Below are 17796 nucleotides of genomic sequence, written 5' to 3'. Positions count from 1 at the left end.
ATGGGAAAGTTGGGGATGTGTAGGACAAAGAGAAAGTTGCCTGTGGTTGGGAGATAGCTCAGTCATTGGTAAAGTACTTGCAAAAAGCACGAGTCAGACGTCCAGAATCCACATTTTAAAAAAAAGCCAGGCGCATCGGCTCACTCTTGCAATCCCAGCACCTGGAAAGAAAGGTTAAACCTGGGGCTAGCTTGCCAAATAGCCTAGCCTAGTGACAGCCTGTCTCACAAAGGCAAGGTAATGCTAGGCACCGGCCTTTAATCCCCGCACTCGTGATGTAGAGACAAGCAGATCTCTGTGAGTTCTAGGCCAGCCTGGGCTACATAGGAGACCCTGACTCAAAGCAGTAACAATGCCAAGGCTGGAGAAGGTGAAGCTGGTGTGTATGAAACACACACACAGGGTGAACAGTACCCGAGGAGTAATGACTAAGCATTGTCCTTTGGCCTCTATAAACACAGACACGTGCACACACATACACACACACACAGGAAAGAAAAGAAAGGGACTCGGGCACGTGGGACTGTGGAACGGGAATGTGGATGAGTGATTTAGGGGACTGCTGGCCCCTAAACCTGGACAGGGTCGGGAGATGAGCCGGGGAGCTGAACCCAAACCTGAGACATAAGGAAGGCATTTTATCCTCTGCACTGTGTTTCTGTCTGGTTCTGACCTCGGCCTTGGATTCAGAGAAGGAAAGAATCTGAGTGAATGGAAGGAGATGGCTCTTTGCTGTTTACCCCAGGATGTGCAGCTGCCACCCCAATCCCCACCCCGAGAGAGGGGATGCTGTGGGAGGAGGAGCCATTCCTACACCGCTCCCCCCAAGTGCCCAGCCAACGCTATCTGTGCTGCTGGCAGCACTGGATGACTTTTGATCATGCCAGCTGACCCCTGGATGACTCAGCTTCCTGGTGATGAACTTGGGAAAGGTCTCCGGCGGGCAAGAGTCAGAGTGCTATAAACAGAGCCCTCCAGAAACATCTGGGACGTTCTCCCCTAGGTTCCAGGGCGGGGCTGGAGTCAGTCAACATTCTGGAGCTGCCTGAATGAAGGGCCCGTGTTCTTGCTGGCGATTTCAAGTCAACAAAATAAACTATAATTTTGAGACGGGCACTTTGGAATTCTGGGACAAGGCAGGTCAAAACAAAACAAAACAAAAAAAATGGTACATGAGCAGTTGGCTCTTCTCCCAGAATACACTGCAAACAATCCTCCATCCCAGCGTTCTTCTCAAGGCAGAATTGCTCTAGCTGGGAGTCTACATCAATGCCCAAGTCTAAATAGAGCACCTAGAAGTCACACTGCCCCAAGGAACAGAGGCCATGAGTTTGAGTCACACTTGCTGTGCAGTCAATATACCCCTTGAACTGCAAGTAAACATGAGCCTAACCTCTCTTCCTTGAGGTCCCACCTCTGGAATGAAAAAAAAAATAAAATCACTCCCCTATACTTCCAGGTCCCTTCTCTCTGGCTACTCTGAGATCAGACATCTGCTCTCAATTGTACAGAGGCTTCTGGGGACAGCCCAACAGTCACTTTGGATTTCCAAGGTCTGAAAGGGACTTTCAGGAACTTTCTTAGGATGTCATTGTCATAAAACACAAAGAGCAAGGTCTGGGACGTGTCGCCATAGTGATGGGGACCCGCTCCCAAGCCTGAGAGGGGAACCCTACATTTGAGGGTTCACAGAGCCCACCGCTATCTGTAGTCATGGCGCTATGCACCCCATAACAGCACATTGCATTTTCAACTTCTCCAGCTCCAATCCAAAACTTGAATCGTTAGAAGTAAACAAGTAGCTGAGCTAAAGCAACTCGCAGACTGTGAGGGCTGCTCTGTTTATAATTAAAGGCCATTTCTGAGGTGACATCCCTAAACCTCTAACACGTACCTGTCAATCTTCAATAATTCTGGAAGTGAATTCGTTGAACCCTCTCCCTTCCCAGCATGCACAAGTACTGAGAAACTCAGATGTTTCTGGAAAAGCTATGAGACTAAAGGGGGAAAAATAGTTTGAAGTATGACTTCATTAAGGAGGGCCCTCCAGGCTCCATGGGAAATGGCTCCACAGGCAAACTGCTTGCTGTACAAGTTCGAGGACCTGAGTGCAGACCCCAGAACCTGATGTAGATGCTGGACAGATACGGTGGCTCCCCTATAACCTCAGCACATGGGAGGTGAAGGCGGCTGTCCCCTGGGGGGGGTCAACTGAGAGACCCTGCCTCCATATACATGGAGAAAGACACCTGGCATCAAGCTCAAGCCTCCCTAAAAACACACTTGGATCTGTCCCACACATGTGTCCATACAGGTGAAAACACACATACATACGTACGTACGCACACATGCATACCACATACATGCACAAGAAGGGGTGAGGGGGAGAGAGACTCCCTTCTTATACTTTGGTGCTTTCTTGGGCTCGACTTCAATCAGACTAAGTCTCTTTTTCTATTGTTTCTTCTGAGTAACTACCCAACACTGGTTAGACACAGAAAAGGGTCCATCCCCCATCAGAGCGACCAGAAAACAAACTGAGTCACCAAGGCCTCTTGGGCCAGGGACCACCACAGTCGCATGGTGGTATGGTCAGGAGGACCGTGCACGTGGTGCTGGATTTACCCCCAGGAGAAACGTTTCAGGTGCCCCCTCTCACCCGGGACTGGCCAGCAGGAGCAGAGGGTCCTCTTGCACTGCACCAGTGCAGCTATGGGCACTAAACCGAAGGAAAGCTAACAAGGGAAGCATGCCCAGCCACACCCTCACCTTCCCGGGGAACAAGTAACCACTTATGAGTTTCCACCTCCAAAACAAGCTCCGGTGTCCTTGGCATCTCTGGAAAACACCCTTGTATCTTTGCTGTGACTTTTAGAGTTTCTCCCTTCCCCCTACCTGGGGCAGTAAGGGTTACTTAGGCAAACCTGAAACTTCATGGCCACTCCTGCTTTCACTAATTCTGGCCCCGTTCTGAAAAGCAATACCTCTGGCCCAGCCGTGTTTCCCTTTTCCTACCTTTGCTTCCACCTTCCCCTGCTCAGACAGTCAATGTTCTCACTCCTAGGACAGGCTGGTCTCTGCAAGCCACCATGAAGTTCCCAAAAGAGAACTGAGGAAGAATGCTGAGCTTGAGCTTCAGGAACCCCAAAACAACAAAGTGTTCTCACCAGGGATCAGGACCTAGTCCAAAGCAGATCATCAGGAGATCCCCAAGATGAGCTGGTATCTAGGGGACCTGCTATGATGTAGCAGAATGAGCTGCATTCATCTCTGTTCTAACACCCATAGCTTCAGGCCTAGACACATGCTGAGATACAACTGAACCAGCACAGGGCCTCATAGACCCTTTCCTTCCCTCTGATGTGCAGAGTCCCTGAGAATGGTCCATCTCCCTTCAAGGAATTGATGTAATAAGCACTCTTGGGTATCAGACCCCATGGGTGAGGCATCCACCTTACAATGAGTACCATTGCTTGAGGGTAGCCAGACATTACCATGAATTAGGGAGGCAACAGATTGGAGGCTACAGGAGCAACCAAACCCAGAGATGGTGACTATGGAAATCCACCTCTCACTTCTTCATTGAGATGCACGCAGCTCACTTGCACACCCATGCACAGGGCAGATCACACACACACACACACACATCACCACCACCATCACCACCACCAGAAACATCCTTTTGGGTCCAATTCCTTGAAACTAATCACCTACCAGCTACCCAGCACTTTTAATCCAGGTACCAGAGAGCCTGGGGGCACCCCTAACCACTTTGCCATGTCCCAACAGAGAGCACCCTGCACTTAGGCCATAGCTGAGTCAGAGGGCAAGACCTGTGACCCACAAGCCAGCACTCATCCCTACCTTTGATTCCTGATGCCAAGTACCAGCAAAAAACCATGAAGAAAGGGAGGCCAGGGGACCCCAAGACAATGACACCTGTTTCTACACAGATCAGCTAGCACAGAAACCAGGACAATACACAGTTCATGAGCCAGCTGATCCAGGGGTCTCCCTCCCCAAGACATCCCTAGACCCATTTGTCTGGTGCTCCAGAGGACAAGACCCTCAAAATGAGAATGAAGGTGTGCAGTGCTAAGTCCATAGAGGATCCCCAAGCAACAGCCCTGTGCCTTCTAGTGGTCACCTCCTCTTCCCTTGTGTCCCAGGTGAAGACAGCAGCAGGCATCTGAGGGCTCAACGGGGTATAAGAGGTCAAAGCCCAAGGCCACAGTCACAGGGAATCCTACTATCCTACATGAATTTACCCTTTTCCCTAAGAGCCCAGTTTAACAATAAATATGCAGAGCAGCCTGCATAGGGCTTTAATCCCAGGCGCAGGAGGTGGCTCAGTGAAAAGCCACTTGTCACACAAGTGAGAACAGGAGTTTTCATCCCCAGATCCTACATAAATGCAGGCACAATACTGTCTATAATCTTATTGTTCTATCCTAAGATGAGGGGTGGAGACAGGACAGTCTTTGGAAGCTTCCGGGCCAGCTAGCCTGGCCTGTGCAGTGGTGAACAAGAGACACTGTCCCAACAAGAGGAGAGGTAAGGGTCAGCACCCAAAGCTGACCTCTGACCTCTGATGCCATGACACCAACACCCACACTTGGAGAGGAGGGAGGAATGGAAAGAAGGAGGAGGGAGAAGGGAGGAGGGAGGGAGGGAGGGAGGGAGATAAAAACAGAAAACAAAATTAAAAAAAAAAAAACCTACGTTCTATGTATGTAGGTTAATACATAATCTCAGCACTTTGGGAAGTTGAAACTGGAAGATTAGGAGTCAGAGGCCAGCATGGGCTACAATGGCAAAACAAAAGTCCGTTTCAAACAAGAAAAAACAAACCAACAACAACACTAAAAAAAAAAAAAAAAAAAAAAAAAAAGCCACTTTGGGTCGAAGGGTGGTGGTACACGCCTTTAATCCCAGCACTCGGGAGGCAGAGACAGATGAATCTCTGTGAGTTCGAGGCCAACCTGGTTTACAGGAGCTACTTTCAGGACAGGCTCCAAAGCTACAGAAAAACCCTGCCTCAAAAAACAAAACAAAACAAAAACAAAAAACACTTTGGGCTCCTGACGAAACTGGCTGCATCATCTCTAAGATGCAAATGGAGCAAACGGAAGACAAGACAAGCATGGCCACTCTTTCCAACTTCAGATGAGAAGCCTACAGCCCTCGTGGACAACAGAATTCTAACACAGCTCAGAGAGATGACTTTCTCAACACTGAAACTGCCTAAAGGCAAGACCAGGAATTAAATACAGAAGGCTGTCTGTCCCCTAGCTTAAAATGGCTTCAATGCCAGCATAAACAGAACATATGTGCACCTCTTCTGAGCCCCAGCCTACAGGTACATTTCAGAAGTACCCTTCCCAGCCATCCTGGGGGGTAAAAACTCTCAGCACACTGAAATACAGGAGCAGGGGCTTCCTCCAGCCACAGAATGCACTATCTACTATGTGGACTGTCGGAACCTCCGGGTTCTGGAATTAGGCTCTGCCCAGCCATGTCTGATGGACACAGGAGCTCATCAGACACAGGAAGTGCCATGGCGACCCAGGCTAAGCTCGACTATCAGAGGACAGACATTTCCTAAACCTGTTATGCAACTGTTGCCCCAAGCCGGCTGGGATTTCTCCCAATTACAACACATTTTATTTTCTCTGAAAAAAAAAGACTCGGGTTTAAGGCTGTGGCCCCTGGGTGACTAAGCTGCAGCATCCTGGGCTGTCTGGGAGACTGCACAGCAGGGGGATGTTTTCAAAGGCGCCTCTGTGAGCCAGTGTCAACTTGTAGAATGACTAAAGGTACCTGGCAGGGTGGGGGCAGTCAGGACCCACCATCACTGTCTTTACTCAACAGTGTCCCCAAAGGAGGCCAGGCCACAGTGCTCTAAACTCCAGACCTTCAAGAAAGCAACAGTCTGGCTACCCCAGAACCCCGACAACTCCCACCTCATCCTTCTCGCCCAAGTCACTGGACCCTGAGGTCCAGTGCAGGAAGACAGAGCTGTTCCTCCCCCCCAACCCCTCCCCCAGGGCCTGGCACCATGCAAGCCAGCTAGATGACCCTTACAGCAGGATCTCGGTTTGACTGTCATAAATGCTGTGGGCAATCCAGGCCCTTCCCTAATGAAAACTGTGGCGCCTAGAATCCTGGTCACGGTGTCTCAGCAAATGTGACTCGCAACTGGTGCTGTCGCACTTCAGATTTCAGAGGAATCAACCTAGAGGGCTCTGAGGTCAGGTGCCCAGGAGCAGCTGTGAAGGGCGATCTCTGCAGAATGGAGAATGGTCTCAGCAGAAACTGATTCGCCAAATGCTTCCTGGCACCTATTCGGTTTCAGGTCATGGAAAGGCAGAGATTAACAGAACACAAGCCCCGCCTCCCGGAAGTGGATATTCTAATGAGGAGAGGAAGCCCACAAATAATTATAAAGAATGCTGTAACAGCACATAAACTCTAAACACTATAAACAAGCAAATGGTAATGTGTGTTAGAAGGAAAAGACACCGTAGAGAAAAATCAAGAGAGGAGAGAGGGGGCGTCCCGGAAGCCAAGACCCATCGGCAAATCCGAAGACCCTAAAGCATGGCAGCGGGGTGGAGAAGCGCGGTAAAGAGACCTTGGACACGGAGATACACAAGCAGGAATTAGGAAGAAGCTGAAGACATCACACCAAAGAGTCGGGAATACGCTCTCAGAAGGGCACCACTGAGGTGAGGAAAAGGGAAGCCTAAACCAACAAATAGGTTATGCTGTCCAGACATGCTGAGTCCAGGGGTGGCTGGAGGGGCACCGAAAAGAGACACGATGTCTTCGAGACCACTGGTGCTTCTGTTCCTGAGCGCCTGGACTGGAGATGGAGAGATCCAAAGGGATGGCGGAGTTATGAGCCCGGATGGAAACTAAGACCCGAACACTCCCTGTGAGCTTGGGAGTGTGCGGGGCAAGTACCCAAGGACCAGGAGGGAATCAGCTGCAAAACCCAAGAAGATCACTAGCAGAATACAGAGAGTGGTGGGTGCAGAAGCCTGCGGAGCTATGCAGGGGTGATCCCAGCCCTCAGGTGGAATAGGCAGGAGAATCAGAAGTACAACGGTCATCCTTAGCTACAGAGTGAGTTCAAAGCCACCCTGGACGACAAGAGACACTGTGTCAAAACACAAGGCAGGTGCGGAAATTGGGACGTGAGGAAGGGGAGATCACATGACAAGAGTCCTCTCACAATGTCGGTAAAGTTTAGAATGGACTTGTTTATTTGAGACAACAAAGCTGGCCCCGGTCTGCAGAAATGCTCTGGAGGAACCATTGGATGGAGCAGGGGCTGAAGACCCTGGACTGGGTGACCCAAGGGAGACGAAATAGATGACTATCTCATGCACCGTTTACTGAGAGCCTCACCACACAGGGGACGGGGCAGACATTGTCACATTTTTTTTTCTTTCAGTAACCTTGCAAGGTAATGTCCCCCAGTCTGCAAGGAAGGGACTTGAGGTGATAGAGGTTAGGTCACATGCCCTAGGTGTAAAGTCAGGACTCGGTCCTGTGGTATCTGGGTGGATCATGAACATCACACCTCCCTGTCACTGTCAATGTCCCCTGGAGCAGAGGTTCTCAACCTGTGGGCTGCGACCCTTTGGGACAGAAAGACCCTTTCCCAATGTCGCATTTCAGATATCCTGCATATCAGATATTTACATTATGATTCATAACACCAGCAAAATTACAGTTATGAAGTAGTAACGAAATAATTTTATGGCTGGCGGTCACCACAACATGAGGGCCGGTATTAAAGGGTTGCAGCATTGGGAAGGTCGAGAACTGCTGGCCTGCAGAAAGAGGAGACACCTGCTCCCTTACAGTGAGGGTTGGAAAACGAAAGAGCCTGAAGGACACGGACCGGAAGATGGGCCCGTCTGGGGTCCCGGTTTCTCTGTAAGCTAGGAAGAGATGTATCTTGTGGCAGTGTGGAAAGCAGAGGCAGTTGGGTTGGTGGGGTGTAGGAGGGCAGACCCAGAGCTCAGGGCCCACAGGATGCCAGTGGGGGCAGTGCCAAACTATCCAAGGGCTCAGTTCCAGAACTAAGTGTAAAGAAGCAAAGGTGAAGACACTGAAGGCCTGGCAGCAGCTGCCGTAATGGACCAAGGAAGGCAACAGATGATGAGGCAGGGAGGTTCTGGGTCAGAACTAGGACCCATGGAGGTGAACGTCAGTGATCTCCAGGGTGTGAAGAATGGGAGAGTGGGAATGGGGAGACAGCTTAGCTGGCAAAGCATTTGCCTTGCAAACCTGAATTTGATCCCCAGAACCCACACCTTTAATCCCGCACTCAGGAGGCAGAGGTGGGCTGAGCTCTGTAAATTAGAGGCTGGCTTGGTCTACATGTGAGTTCCAGAACTATATACTGAGACCCTGCCTAGACAGACAGACAGACAGATAGATAGATAGATAGATGATAGATAGATAGATAGATAGATAGATAGATAGATAGATAGATGATAGATAGATAGATAGATAGACAGACAGACAGACAGACAGACAGACAGATAGAGGAGAAGGAGAGAGAGAGAAAAGAAAGAGAACACATACAAGCACAAGCTAGCTGTGGGGTATGTTTATAATCCAAGCATTGCAAAGGCAGGGGCGGCAGATCCCTGGGGCCTAGCTGAATCAGCAAGTTCCAGGCCAATTAAAACCGCATGCACATGCATGTACTCTGCACGCGCATGGGCACGCACACACACACACACACACACACACACACTAGGTCCAGGGGCCTGCACTGTCAGGCTCATCCACACCAATCCATAGAGATCTGGAGAGAAGCAGATTGCCAAGGGTCCAAATCCTTGGAGGAGGGACCGTGACTACAGTCACTTTACCTGAGGGAAGGAGGAAGAAGCAGGCTCGTTCTTGGAGAACACCCTCGTATCAATTGCTGTTCTGAGCATGGTAAGGATCTCACCCTCTCTGACCACCCAAGAGAACAATGTCTTCTTTCTACAAGTGGGAAACAGGCCCAGAGAGGCTAAGAAACTATTTCAAGATCACACAGGTGAGAACCGGGGCCCACTGCCAGCAAGATAGGTAAAAGGTCCCCATACTTCCCCAACATTAGGAAGAGAGACGAACTTCTATGAGAACAAGAGGTAGCAGCTTTCAGTGACAGGGGAAGATGTCAACCAGACATTTCCATAGGCCCAGTGAAAAGACAAGGGGTGAAGCAATCAATGGGAAGTGGGGCCAGGAAAGAGAAAGCAAGATGGAAATTAGGGTTCTCCCTCTATACATAAGTGTTGCAATAAGAAATATTTCCACACTAACCCAGAATGGAGTATAATACAGGTTTATTTATAAGGGAATCAATTCACAGAATTGGTAGCGGTCCAGAGTCCTCTGCATGTGCTGGGAACAGGAATTGAATCCAGCAGCCAAGAGGCTCACGCATGCCCCTAAATCTGCATATAAAGTACATGAGACCACGCCCAAAGTGGGCTAGCATCCCAAAGAAGGAATTCCCACTGCACCTCTCCCTTTTGTCCAAATAAGAGAGTTCCAAGCCCAATACAAAACTATATACAACAAGAACAAATATCAAGTATAAAAGTTAGAATTACAAGTGGCATGAACTACATCAAGCAAGAAATATATGCTAAATATTTCAATAGTAAGCCTATCCTAAGGAGTCTAAGTCTTATGTTAGAAATGGCTTGGCTAAGTCATAAGAGGAAAGTAACTATTACTATCTAGTTTTCAACCCCATCAAGGCCCTGAGAAGGGAAATAATAGGACTTGAGTAAACAGGATATGCAATGAAGCAACTTTCAAATTGTACAGTAAATGAAAGAGACAACTAGCTACCTGGGCAATCAGCCAAAGTCTTATTTGCAACATTGGGGCAACCAACATTGGGCGCCACCTGTAATCTGAGGCTGCTCTTTCCTTTCCTGGCTGCCCAGACCCAAATAATCACACAGAAGCTATAGTAATTACAACACTGCTTGGTCTATTAGCTCAGGCTCTTTATTAACTAACTCTTACATCTTAAATTAACCCATTTCTATTAATCTGTGTATAGCCACAAGACTGTGGTTTTTTGGGTAAGGTTGTTTTGACGTCTTTCTCCTTCGGCAGCTACACGGCATCTCCCTGACTCTGCTTACTCTCTCTATATATCTCTGTTCGAATTTCCCCACCTGGCTTTATTCTACTAAGCCACTGGCCAAAACAGCTTCTTTATTAACCAATGGTAATAAGACATATTCACAGCATACAGAGGGGAACCCCACATGGGATAAGGAACTACTCAGGAGAGCTATGGGCTTTGCCTCAATCATGTAAGCCAAACACTGGGATGTGAACTCCAAGGACAGAAAAAGTCAGTTTAAGGTAAGCCTTGGGAGTTCAACCAAGATAGAGCAGGAAATAGCAAGGCCAAACCACAGGGCTGCAGTGCTATGTCCCTGGGCAGCAGTGATGGGGCCAGACTGCTCCAGATTACAAACACCAATGCCCCCAAAAAGAAAGAGTGAGTACAAAAGGAGATGGGGAAAAAGAGAAACACTGGGGTTCTAGAGAGGCCCCCCTAGTGGCTTAATGAGAAGAGTGAAGGGAGGGGAGAAGAGGGAAGGAGAAAGAGGGGCGAGGAGGGGAGGGAAGGGACTGGAGCAGGTAACTCAGACAATGATTGGGAAAGGGCAGTCATCTGCAACCAAAAGGCAAAAGTCCAGTAGGCCTGCTGGCTCCCACCTGCAATCCCAGCACTCAAAGGTGGGATTGACATGAGTCTGAGACTAGCCCAGGCTACCTAGTAAGTTTCATGCCTCAAAAGAAGAGGCTGGGGGGGGGGGTCTGGAGACACCTGCAGAGGGCAAGAGTTTGGTTCCCAGCACCCATGTCAGGTGACCCACAACCACCTGTAATTCCAGTTCCAGGGGATCTGATACCCCTAGTGGGCTCTTGCACTCATGTGCATATACCTACACAGGAATACACATATACAAATAATTATGAAAATCTTTAAACACCTATATACATACATACATACATACATACATACATACATACACACATACTAAAGCCCAAGACAAAACAAAGTGAGTGGAAATAGGGACCTGAGGTAGGTCACTGCAAAAGAAGACAAAAAGGATCTTCCAAGAGGAGTTGATCAATGTGGCAAAGACTTGGTCAATAAAAAGTTTGGAGAGCACACACCCAAGCCCTGAACACTTGCTCTGTGTAACTTAAGAAGCACAGCCAATTCACACACACACACACACACACACAACCATTAAACTCTAAGTACGCAGTAGGCAAGATGACTCAGCAGTAAAGTACTTGATGATGCAAGTGCCATTCCCTGAACCCACATAAAAGTGGAGGGAGAGAACTGACTCCCAAAGTTGTCCCCTGACCTCCACATGTGCACCCTATCATGATCACACCCCCAATCACACATCATACCCATGCACAATAATAATAATAATAATTAAACCTCAAATACCGCTCCATATTGAAAAGCTGGCCAGGTGTGCTGGCTAATCTTATGTCAGCTTGACACAAGCTAGCTATCTGAAGGGAGGAAACCTCAATTGAGAAAAGGCCTCCTAAGATCCAGCTGTAAGGCATTTTCTTAACTAGTGATTGATAGGGGAGGGCCCAGCCCATAGTGGGCAGTACCATCCCTGGGCTGGTGGTCCTAGGTTCTATGAGAGAGCAGGTTGAGAAAGCCGTGGGAAGCAAGCCAGTAAGCAGCACCCCTCCATGGCCTCTGCATCAGCTCCTGCCTCCAGGATCCCACCCTGTTTGAGTTCCAGTCCTGACGTCCTCCAGTGATGAGCAGTGCCATGGAAATGTAAGTCAAATAAACCCTTTCCTCCCCAGATTTCTTTGGTCATGGCGTTCAATCACAGCAAGAGTAACCCTAACGAGAGAAATATTCCCATCACCTCATCTTTCCAGCATCCCTGGTGGGGCATACCGATGCACACCTTTGATCTCAGCACTCAGGAGGCAGAGTCAGGTTGATCTCTGCCGGTTTTAGGCCAGCCTGATCTATACAGTGAGTCCCAGGCCAGGTAGGGTTACATAGAGACTCTAAATAAATAAACAAATAAAGTTTACGTATCAGTTTTAGAAATCAATTTAAAAATAGGTAATTTATTTTCTTTCTAATGCTGAGTCCCCTCCACTACTCACTATTGTTCTGGGTACTATCCTCCAACCTTTGGGCCCCACCCAGCCTGTCCCTCCATTCCTGAGCAGGGGTCAAGTAGCAACTTCGCAGTGGGCTGCAGGCAGCAGATACGGTCATCCGCGTGCACTGGGGTGTCATGAAAGAAGGAAAAGAACTGTGGTTGAAAAGAACCCTTTTTTTGATTCCATGACTGCTTATCACCCACCTATCCAAACATGCTTCTCAGTGAAGGGCAGGGAAAAGAAGACACAGAGTTAGAAAGGGAAAGCACCATCATTTTGCTCCAGGAAATCGGGACTCCATGGCCTTTAAGCTGCACTGGTATCACCTGTCCTACACTTTGTTCTAAAGCATGAGGAAGTGCTGGTGAGGGGGGTGCTCTGCTTATCACCCACCTATCCAAACATGCTTCTCAGTGAAGGGCAGGGAAAAGAAGACACAGAGTTAGAAAGGGAAAGCACCATCATTTTGCTCCAGGAAATCGGGACTCCATGGCCTTTAAGCTGCACTGGTATCACCTGTCCTACACTTTGTTCTAAAGCATGAGGAAGTGCTGGTGAGGGGGGCGCTCGGGCAGCTGCTAGCACTCTCTGTCAGTCAACCAGAAAAACTCAAGGGCTGTGGGGTGTCCCAGAGGCAGGCTGGATTGTGACCATGCCTAGGCCATCCCCATGAGGACCGCCTGAGGAGCCGTTCTGGGCATGGAAGACAGAGGGCTCACCCAGGAAGAGTCTGAGCAGTGCTTTCTTGAAAAGCCACTCAAGAAGGGCTGTGAAAGGATCAGCGGAAGTTCCCCACTTCAAATCTTTCCTGTCTCTTTTCTTCCCTGTGCTTACCACGCTGACTTGCCTGGTCTCTGCCTAATCTGGATGGAATTTCCTCCTCCACCCACCTGGCATGCGCCCTACAGTCTTAAGCACTTCTGACCATGGGCTCTTGCATCCACCTCACAGGCCAGTCTAAGCCACCATATCACTTGCCCACCAGTTAAAGGCGCCTGGGAAAATCCTGCCAAGCCCAGTTTAGAGAGACACTAAGGCTGGACAAGAGCCTGCAGACACCCAGGCATCCTAGATCCCTGACTTGGTTTCCCTCTGTTGGTTGCTACAACCAAGGGCACTCAGAGGTCTCACCAATCAGGCTCTCTTTAAATGAAGTATTTGTATCTACCACAGGCTGTGAAGACTAAGGGGAAAAGAAAGAGGTTAGAAAAATTGATGCAAGTCTTCCTAATAGGAACTTAAACAACCTAAGGCTATTGCTGCTGTGGAATCAGAAATTATGGACCATCTAAGATGCCCATACTTTGGAAATGGAGTCTTGCTAGGTGGTAGCTCAGGCTGGCCTTGAACTCACTAATGACTTCAGGCTGACCTCAAATTCTCCACTGTCCCGTCCCAGCTGCCAAGTGCTAGGATTCAATGTGTGCACTATCTGGCCTGGCCAGAAGTGTTTTTTTCAGTCTCTGGGAAACATGACCCAAACAAAACTTCGACAGTGTCTCTTGCTTCTAAAGCCATAACTGCTCATATACCATGCTGTCACCAACCTGACTTTCAATGCTCAGCCCACTAGTGGGTCAAAACCCACAGTTTGAAAAACACTGGGCATGAACGTGGCATTGGAAGGTGACAGAGCCTCATGAAAAAACAGCTTCAGTATTAGAACAGTAAACATCCATAAGTCCTCTTACTATACAAAACCAGGAGCTCCACAGGCTCAGAGCGGTAAAGAACCTGCCCTGGGTTCCACAGCTCACACATCCTAGGACAGCAAATCTGAAAAAAAAGCAGACTGACTCAACACTCACATTTAACAACAACAAGCTCAAAGTGGGCGCGGGGGGGGGGGGGGGAACACTACACAGATCATAAATGTCTTTTCAAAAAAAATCAAAACATTTTTTTCTTTCCAAGACATGATTTACATACATTTGGTTTCTGTTGTAATAATTAACACAAAAGGACAATACGTGTGCCAGAGAAAGGGGGTGGGTTAAAGGTGAACCGAGTACCCATTTTCCCCACAGCAAAACAAAGGCACACATCAGTGCCTGAGGCAGAGAGCAAGGGCACTGCCAGCCCAACCCACGCCTCCTGACTCAGTTACTCAGTCTTCATCATCCAAAAATATTTAAGAGGGACGCAGCTGTGGTCTTCCCCACGTGGAACATTTTCAGGACTGGGCTGTAGCTGTGTCCCTGCCCCCTCAGGCTAGGCACAGACAACCGTGCAGATGTGGGTAGACACTGGCTCATAAGCCTGTGTTACGTACCTTTCTCTGTGCTTTTTTGTCTTTGCTGAAAACTAGGAAGAAGGAAAGAAAGAAAGAAAGAAAGAAAGAAAGAAAGAAAGAAAGAAAGAAAGAAAAAGGAAAAATAGTCCTTGCTACCCAAAGAAAGTTGCAGGGGAACAAAAGGAACTTCACACCCAGGCTGAGAACTGTAGATCCCAAGGGTCACTACCCGCAGCCAGGATCAAAATGGCAGACCTAGACCTAGGAGAACTTGCTGACTGGCAAAGAAAAACATCATTTTGTAACCAAGCCCCCTAAGGTGAATACTGGCCACAGTGAAGATAGACACACACACACACACACGCTCACAACTCACACTCAAAACACATTCTCTCACACATACAGCTCATATACATTCACATGGTCTCTCTTACACACACACACACGTTCACTCACACAGCACACACATGCTCACAACTCACAAACACTCTCTCTCTCTCTCTCTCTCTCTCTCTCTCTCTCTCTCACTCACACACACACACACCACAAAAAGTTCCACAGATGGGAACTTTTTGGAAAAGATCAAGCACACAGATGAAGTCTGAATCAAAACCGCCAGGGAACAGTATGGGGGAATGAAAGACACAGCACATGACTTACACAGAGGAGACAAACGCCTTGACTGTCAAATAAATGAAATAGTAATAACTGCTACTAACCTTCAAAGTAAGCTAAATCCCTGACCCAGAATTCATGACAAAAGGCACCAGGCCTCACAGGTTCCTTTGCTGGAGTGTCATCTCCCAAGTCTATTCAAATGAACAGCTCCTAACTTTCCCCCGGCTCTAACCCAAGATACATTAGACTGTAAAAATGCCATTAGATTTTATCTGTTCTATACTAATGCCATCTAGTATATGCCCCAGGTCTTTCTGGGGTAAATTAAAAAATCTAAGATGTTTCCCCCAACTCATTCCTCAACAGCGGCAGGCAAGGAGCACTACAAGACTCCCCACTGGGACAGTGGAGGGAGAGAAAAGATGACTCAGGTCTGGCAGCGAGCTGGAAGACAGGCCTTGCCGTATGCCCAGAGTCTGTTCTCCCTGGACTAGGCCTGTCCAGTCACTGACTGCCAGCTCTGAGAAAACCCCAATATTCACAACTGCTCAGGTGGACCCCGCATCAGCAATAAAGTACTGTTATGTTGTGTACAGACCTGGCCCCCTGACTTACAAAACAATTGCCACTTAGCGAGGCCACTAAATTCCCCAAACCATAGTAAAGGGTGAGCCCAGAATTAAGTGGCTAAGACTCCGAGCAAGCTCCTGTGTTCCCCTCCCTGGCACCTCGGTTTATTCATATGTTAATCCCCACCCAACTCCTGTTAGATGAGTTCCACCCCTAAAAGTCAGTACAGGTATTACTTCCTGGAACTCTCGCAGAGCCTCTCCAGGTCCAGCACAGGCAGCTCACCTGTTCAAATCGCCCCTTGACAGAAGCACAAGCGAAACTACCCGGAGGGAAGTGACCAGGTCAAACTGGAAGCCTATTACACAACCCATAGACAACCCGTATACAAGTTTGCAGGTTCTCCTCACAACAAACGAAAAACAGCAAATGACCCAGTAGGTCCCACTGCCTCCCAGCAGAATTGAGTGGGAAGGGAGGCGTCACGGGTATGTCACCGATCCAGTACCCCCCCCCCCCCAGGAGCTATTCCGAGCCTGGGGATCTGGCATTCATGACTCGTCCCCAGCCCCTAACCCACGCCAGAGCAGCAGGCAAGCCAGAGCCAGCGGGCGCACAGCCGGGGGGGGGGGGGGGGGGGGGGGGGGGGCTGTTAGGTTTCTCCACAGAGCGCAGCGAGCAGAGCAGCGAGCTAGCGCTTCCCGGCTGCCAGCTCCCTCGGAAGCCGCACACGTGCTACACCTGCGCCACAGTCAGACGGCTCAAAGCCACAGCCTCAGCTATGCAGAGTGCTCCCCACTTTATCCCCTGCGACCGAGGCGGGGACCAAAGTGCGGGGCTCCCAAGCAGGATCTGGGAACACTCCCCCCAGGGCATCCTGGAAGGAGCTGAGCAACTCGGCTCGCTTCCCAGAGGCTGAGCTGCACACACCCAGTCCGGGAGAGACCCCTGGCATGTCGCCGCGCCCCCGAGGGACCAGCAGCGTGGCTTCTCGGCGCTGCCCTAGGGCTAGCGCTGCACGGGATGCAAAAAACGCGCACTGCTACTGCTGCTCCCCCGGCTCCTTTCCCTCACAGTCCTACGCGCGCCTCACCTTCACGGAGTCCAACGGGTACATGAGGGAGTGCTCCAGAATCCCGGCCATTGCTCCCGCTGTCATGTGGGTGGACACCGAGGCGCTGGTCGGTAGGTTCTCATAGTCCTCCGACCCGGCGTCCCTGCTGCCGCAGCCGCCATCTCGGCAGTCCCCATCCATCCTCCGGCCCACAGCCTGGCTCCCCACGCCACCGCGGTGGAGCTCCATCCGCAGCCCCGCGGGGCGCGGGAGGCGGCAGGAGGTGGGCAGAAGGGGGAGGGGGAGGAAAACTTCACTTCTTAAAGTGGGAACCTCCTCCCCCGGGTTGCGGCGGCTGACGCCATGGCGAGCTGGGGTGGAGCCGAGCGGCCTGAAGCACCAATGGCTGGAGAAGAAGAGGCTGGCCGCGGCAGCGCTATTGGTGCGCCGGGCAGCGGGCACCCGCCTCCCTGTGTGACGTCGCAGCCCACTGCACATTTCCAAGCAACCGGATGGGGGCGAGAACCGACGTTGGGGTGTCCCGGGAAGTTGTGCTACCTAGGGGGTGGTGACCATCTGCTAGGGACTCAGGTCCCTGGGGAGAGTCCGCAGAAGAGATACTCGCGGAGCTGCAAAATAAGGAGCAGGAGCTGTCCCTAGAACCGGTGGTTTTGCAGACAGTGGTCACCCAGCTTTAGCATTCCTAAGACTGGGGATCGGGTGGGAAAGGAAGACAGTTACTGGGAATGTGAATTAGGAAGCATGGTGGGTGGACAGACATTGGAGTCGAGGGAGAGGTGTGTTCTAGAATCAAGGGCACACCGGATATCAACAGGTGTACCTTTTTGTGTTTCACTAGGGCACATTCCAGGGAGTGAACAGTTATCACTCATGGTCCGCCTTCTAGTAAGCTTTGCTTGGAGACAGCCTCATTGATTGGGAAGTGTTTCTCTTCTGAAAATAACAAAGGGCTAAGTGTGTTCCCCTTGTTCTCTTAAGGATCCAAGTCCACCCTGTCCTGGATTGACCAAGGCAATAGTAGCAGGAACAGAACCCTTCGCTAAACAACTTCCCGGGCATTTGCTTTGGGTTTGTAAAGTCCTTAGCTGCT

At 49.8% G+C, this 17796-nt stretch overlaps 1 protein-coding gene across 1 annotated transcript in view; it reads right to left on the bottom strand.

Annotated features, from left to right (window-relative positions):
• Slc25a37 (solute carrier family 25 member 37) overlaps window positions 1-17023 on the bottom strand; it is a 42129-nt gene extending 25106 nt beyond the window's left edge. Inside the window, exon 1 of the mRNA XM_057786070.1 lies at window positions 16725-17023. Within this exon, the coding sequence (XP_057642053.1) occupies window positions 16725-16934 (210 nt within the window). The 5' untranslated portion in view covers window positions 16935-17023. The remainder of the gene's footprint in view (window positions 1-16724) is intronic.
• Between the last annotated feature and the right edge of the window lie 773 nt (window positions 17024-17796).

This window comes from Chionomys nivalis, chromosome 12 (genome assembly GCF_950005125.1).
Source record: "Chionomys nivalis chromosome 12, mChiNiv1.1, whole genome shotgun sequence".
Taxonomy (NCBI): domain Eukaryota; kingdom Metazoa; phylum Chordata; class Mammalia; order Rodentia; family Cricetidae; genus Chionomys; species Chionomys nivalis.
Note: the sequence above shows the minus strand (reverse complement) of the source record. Positions and strands in the feature narration are given on the sequence as shown.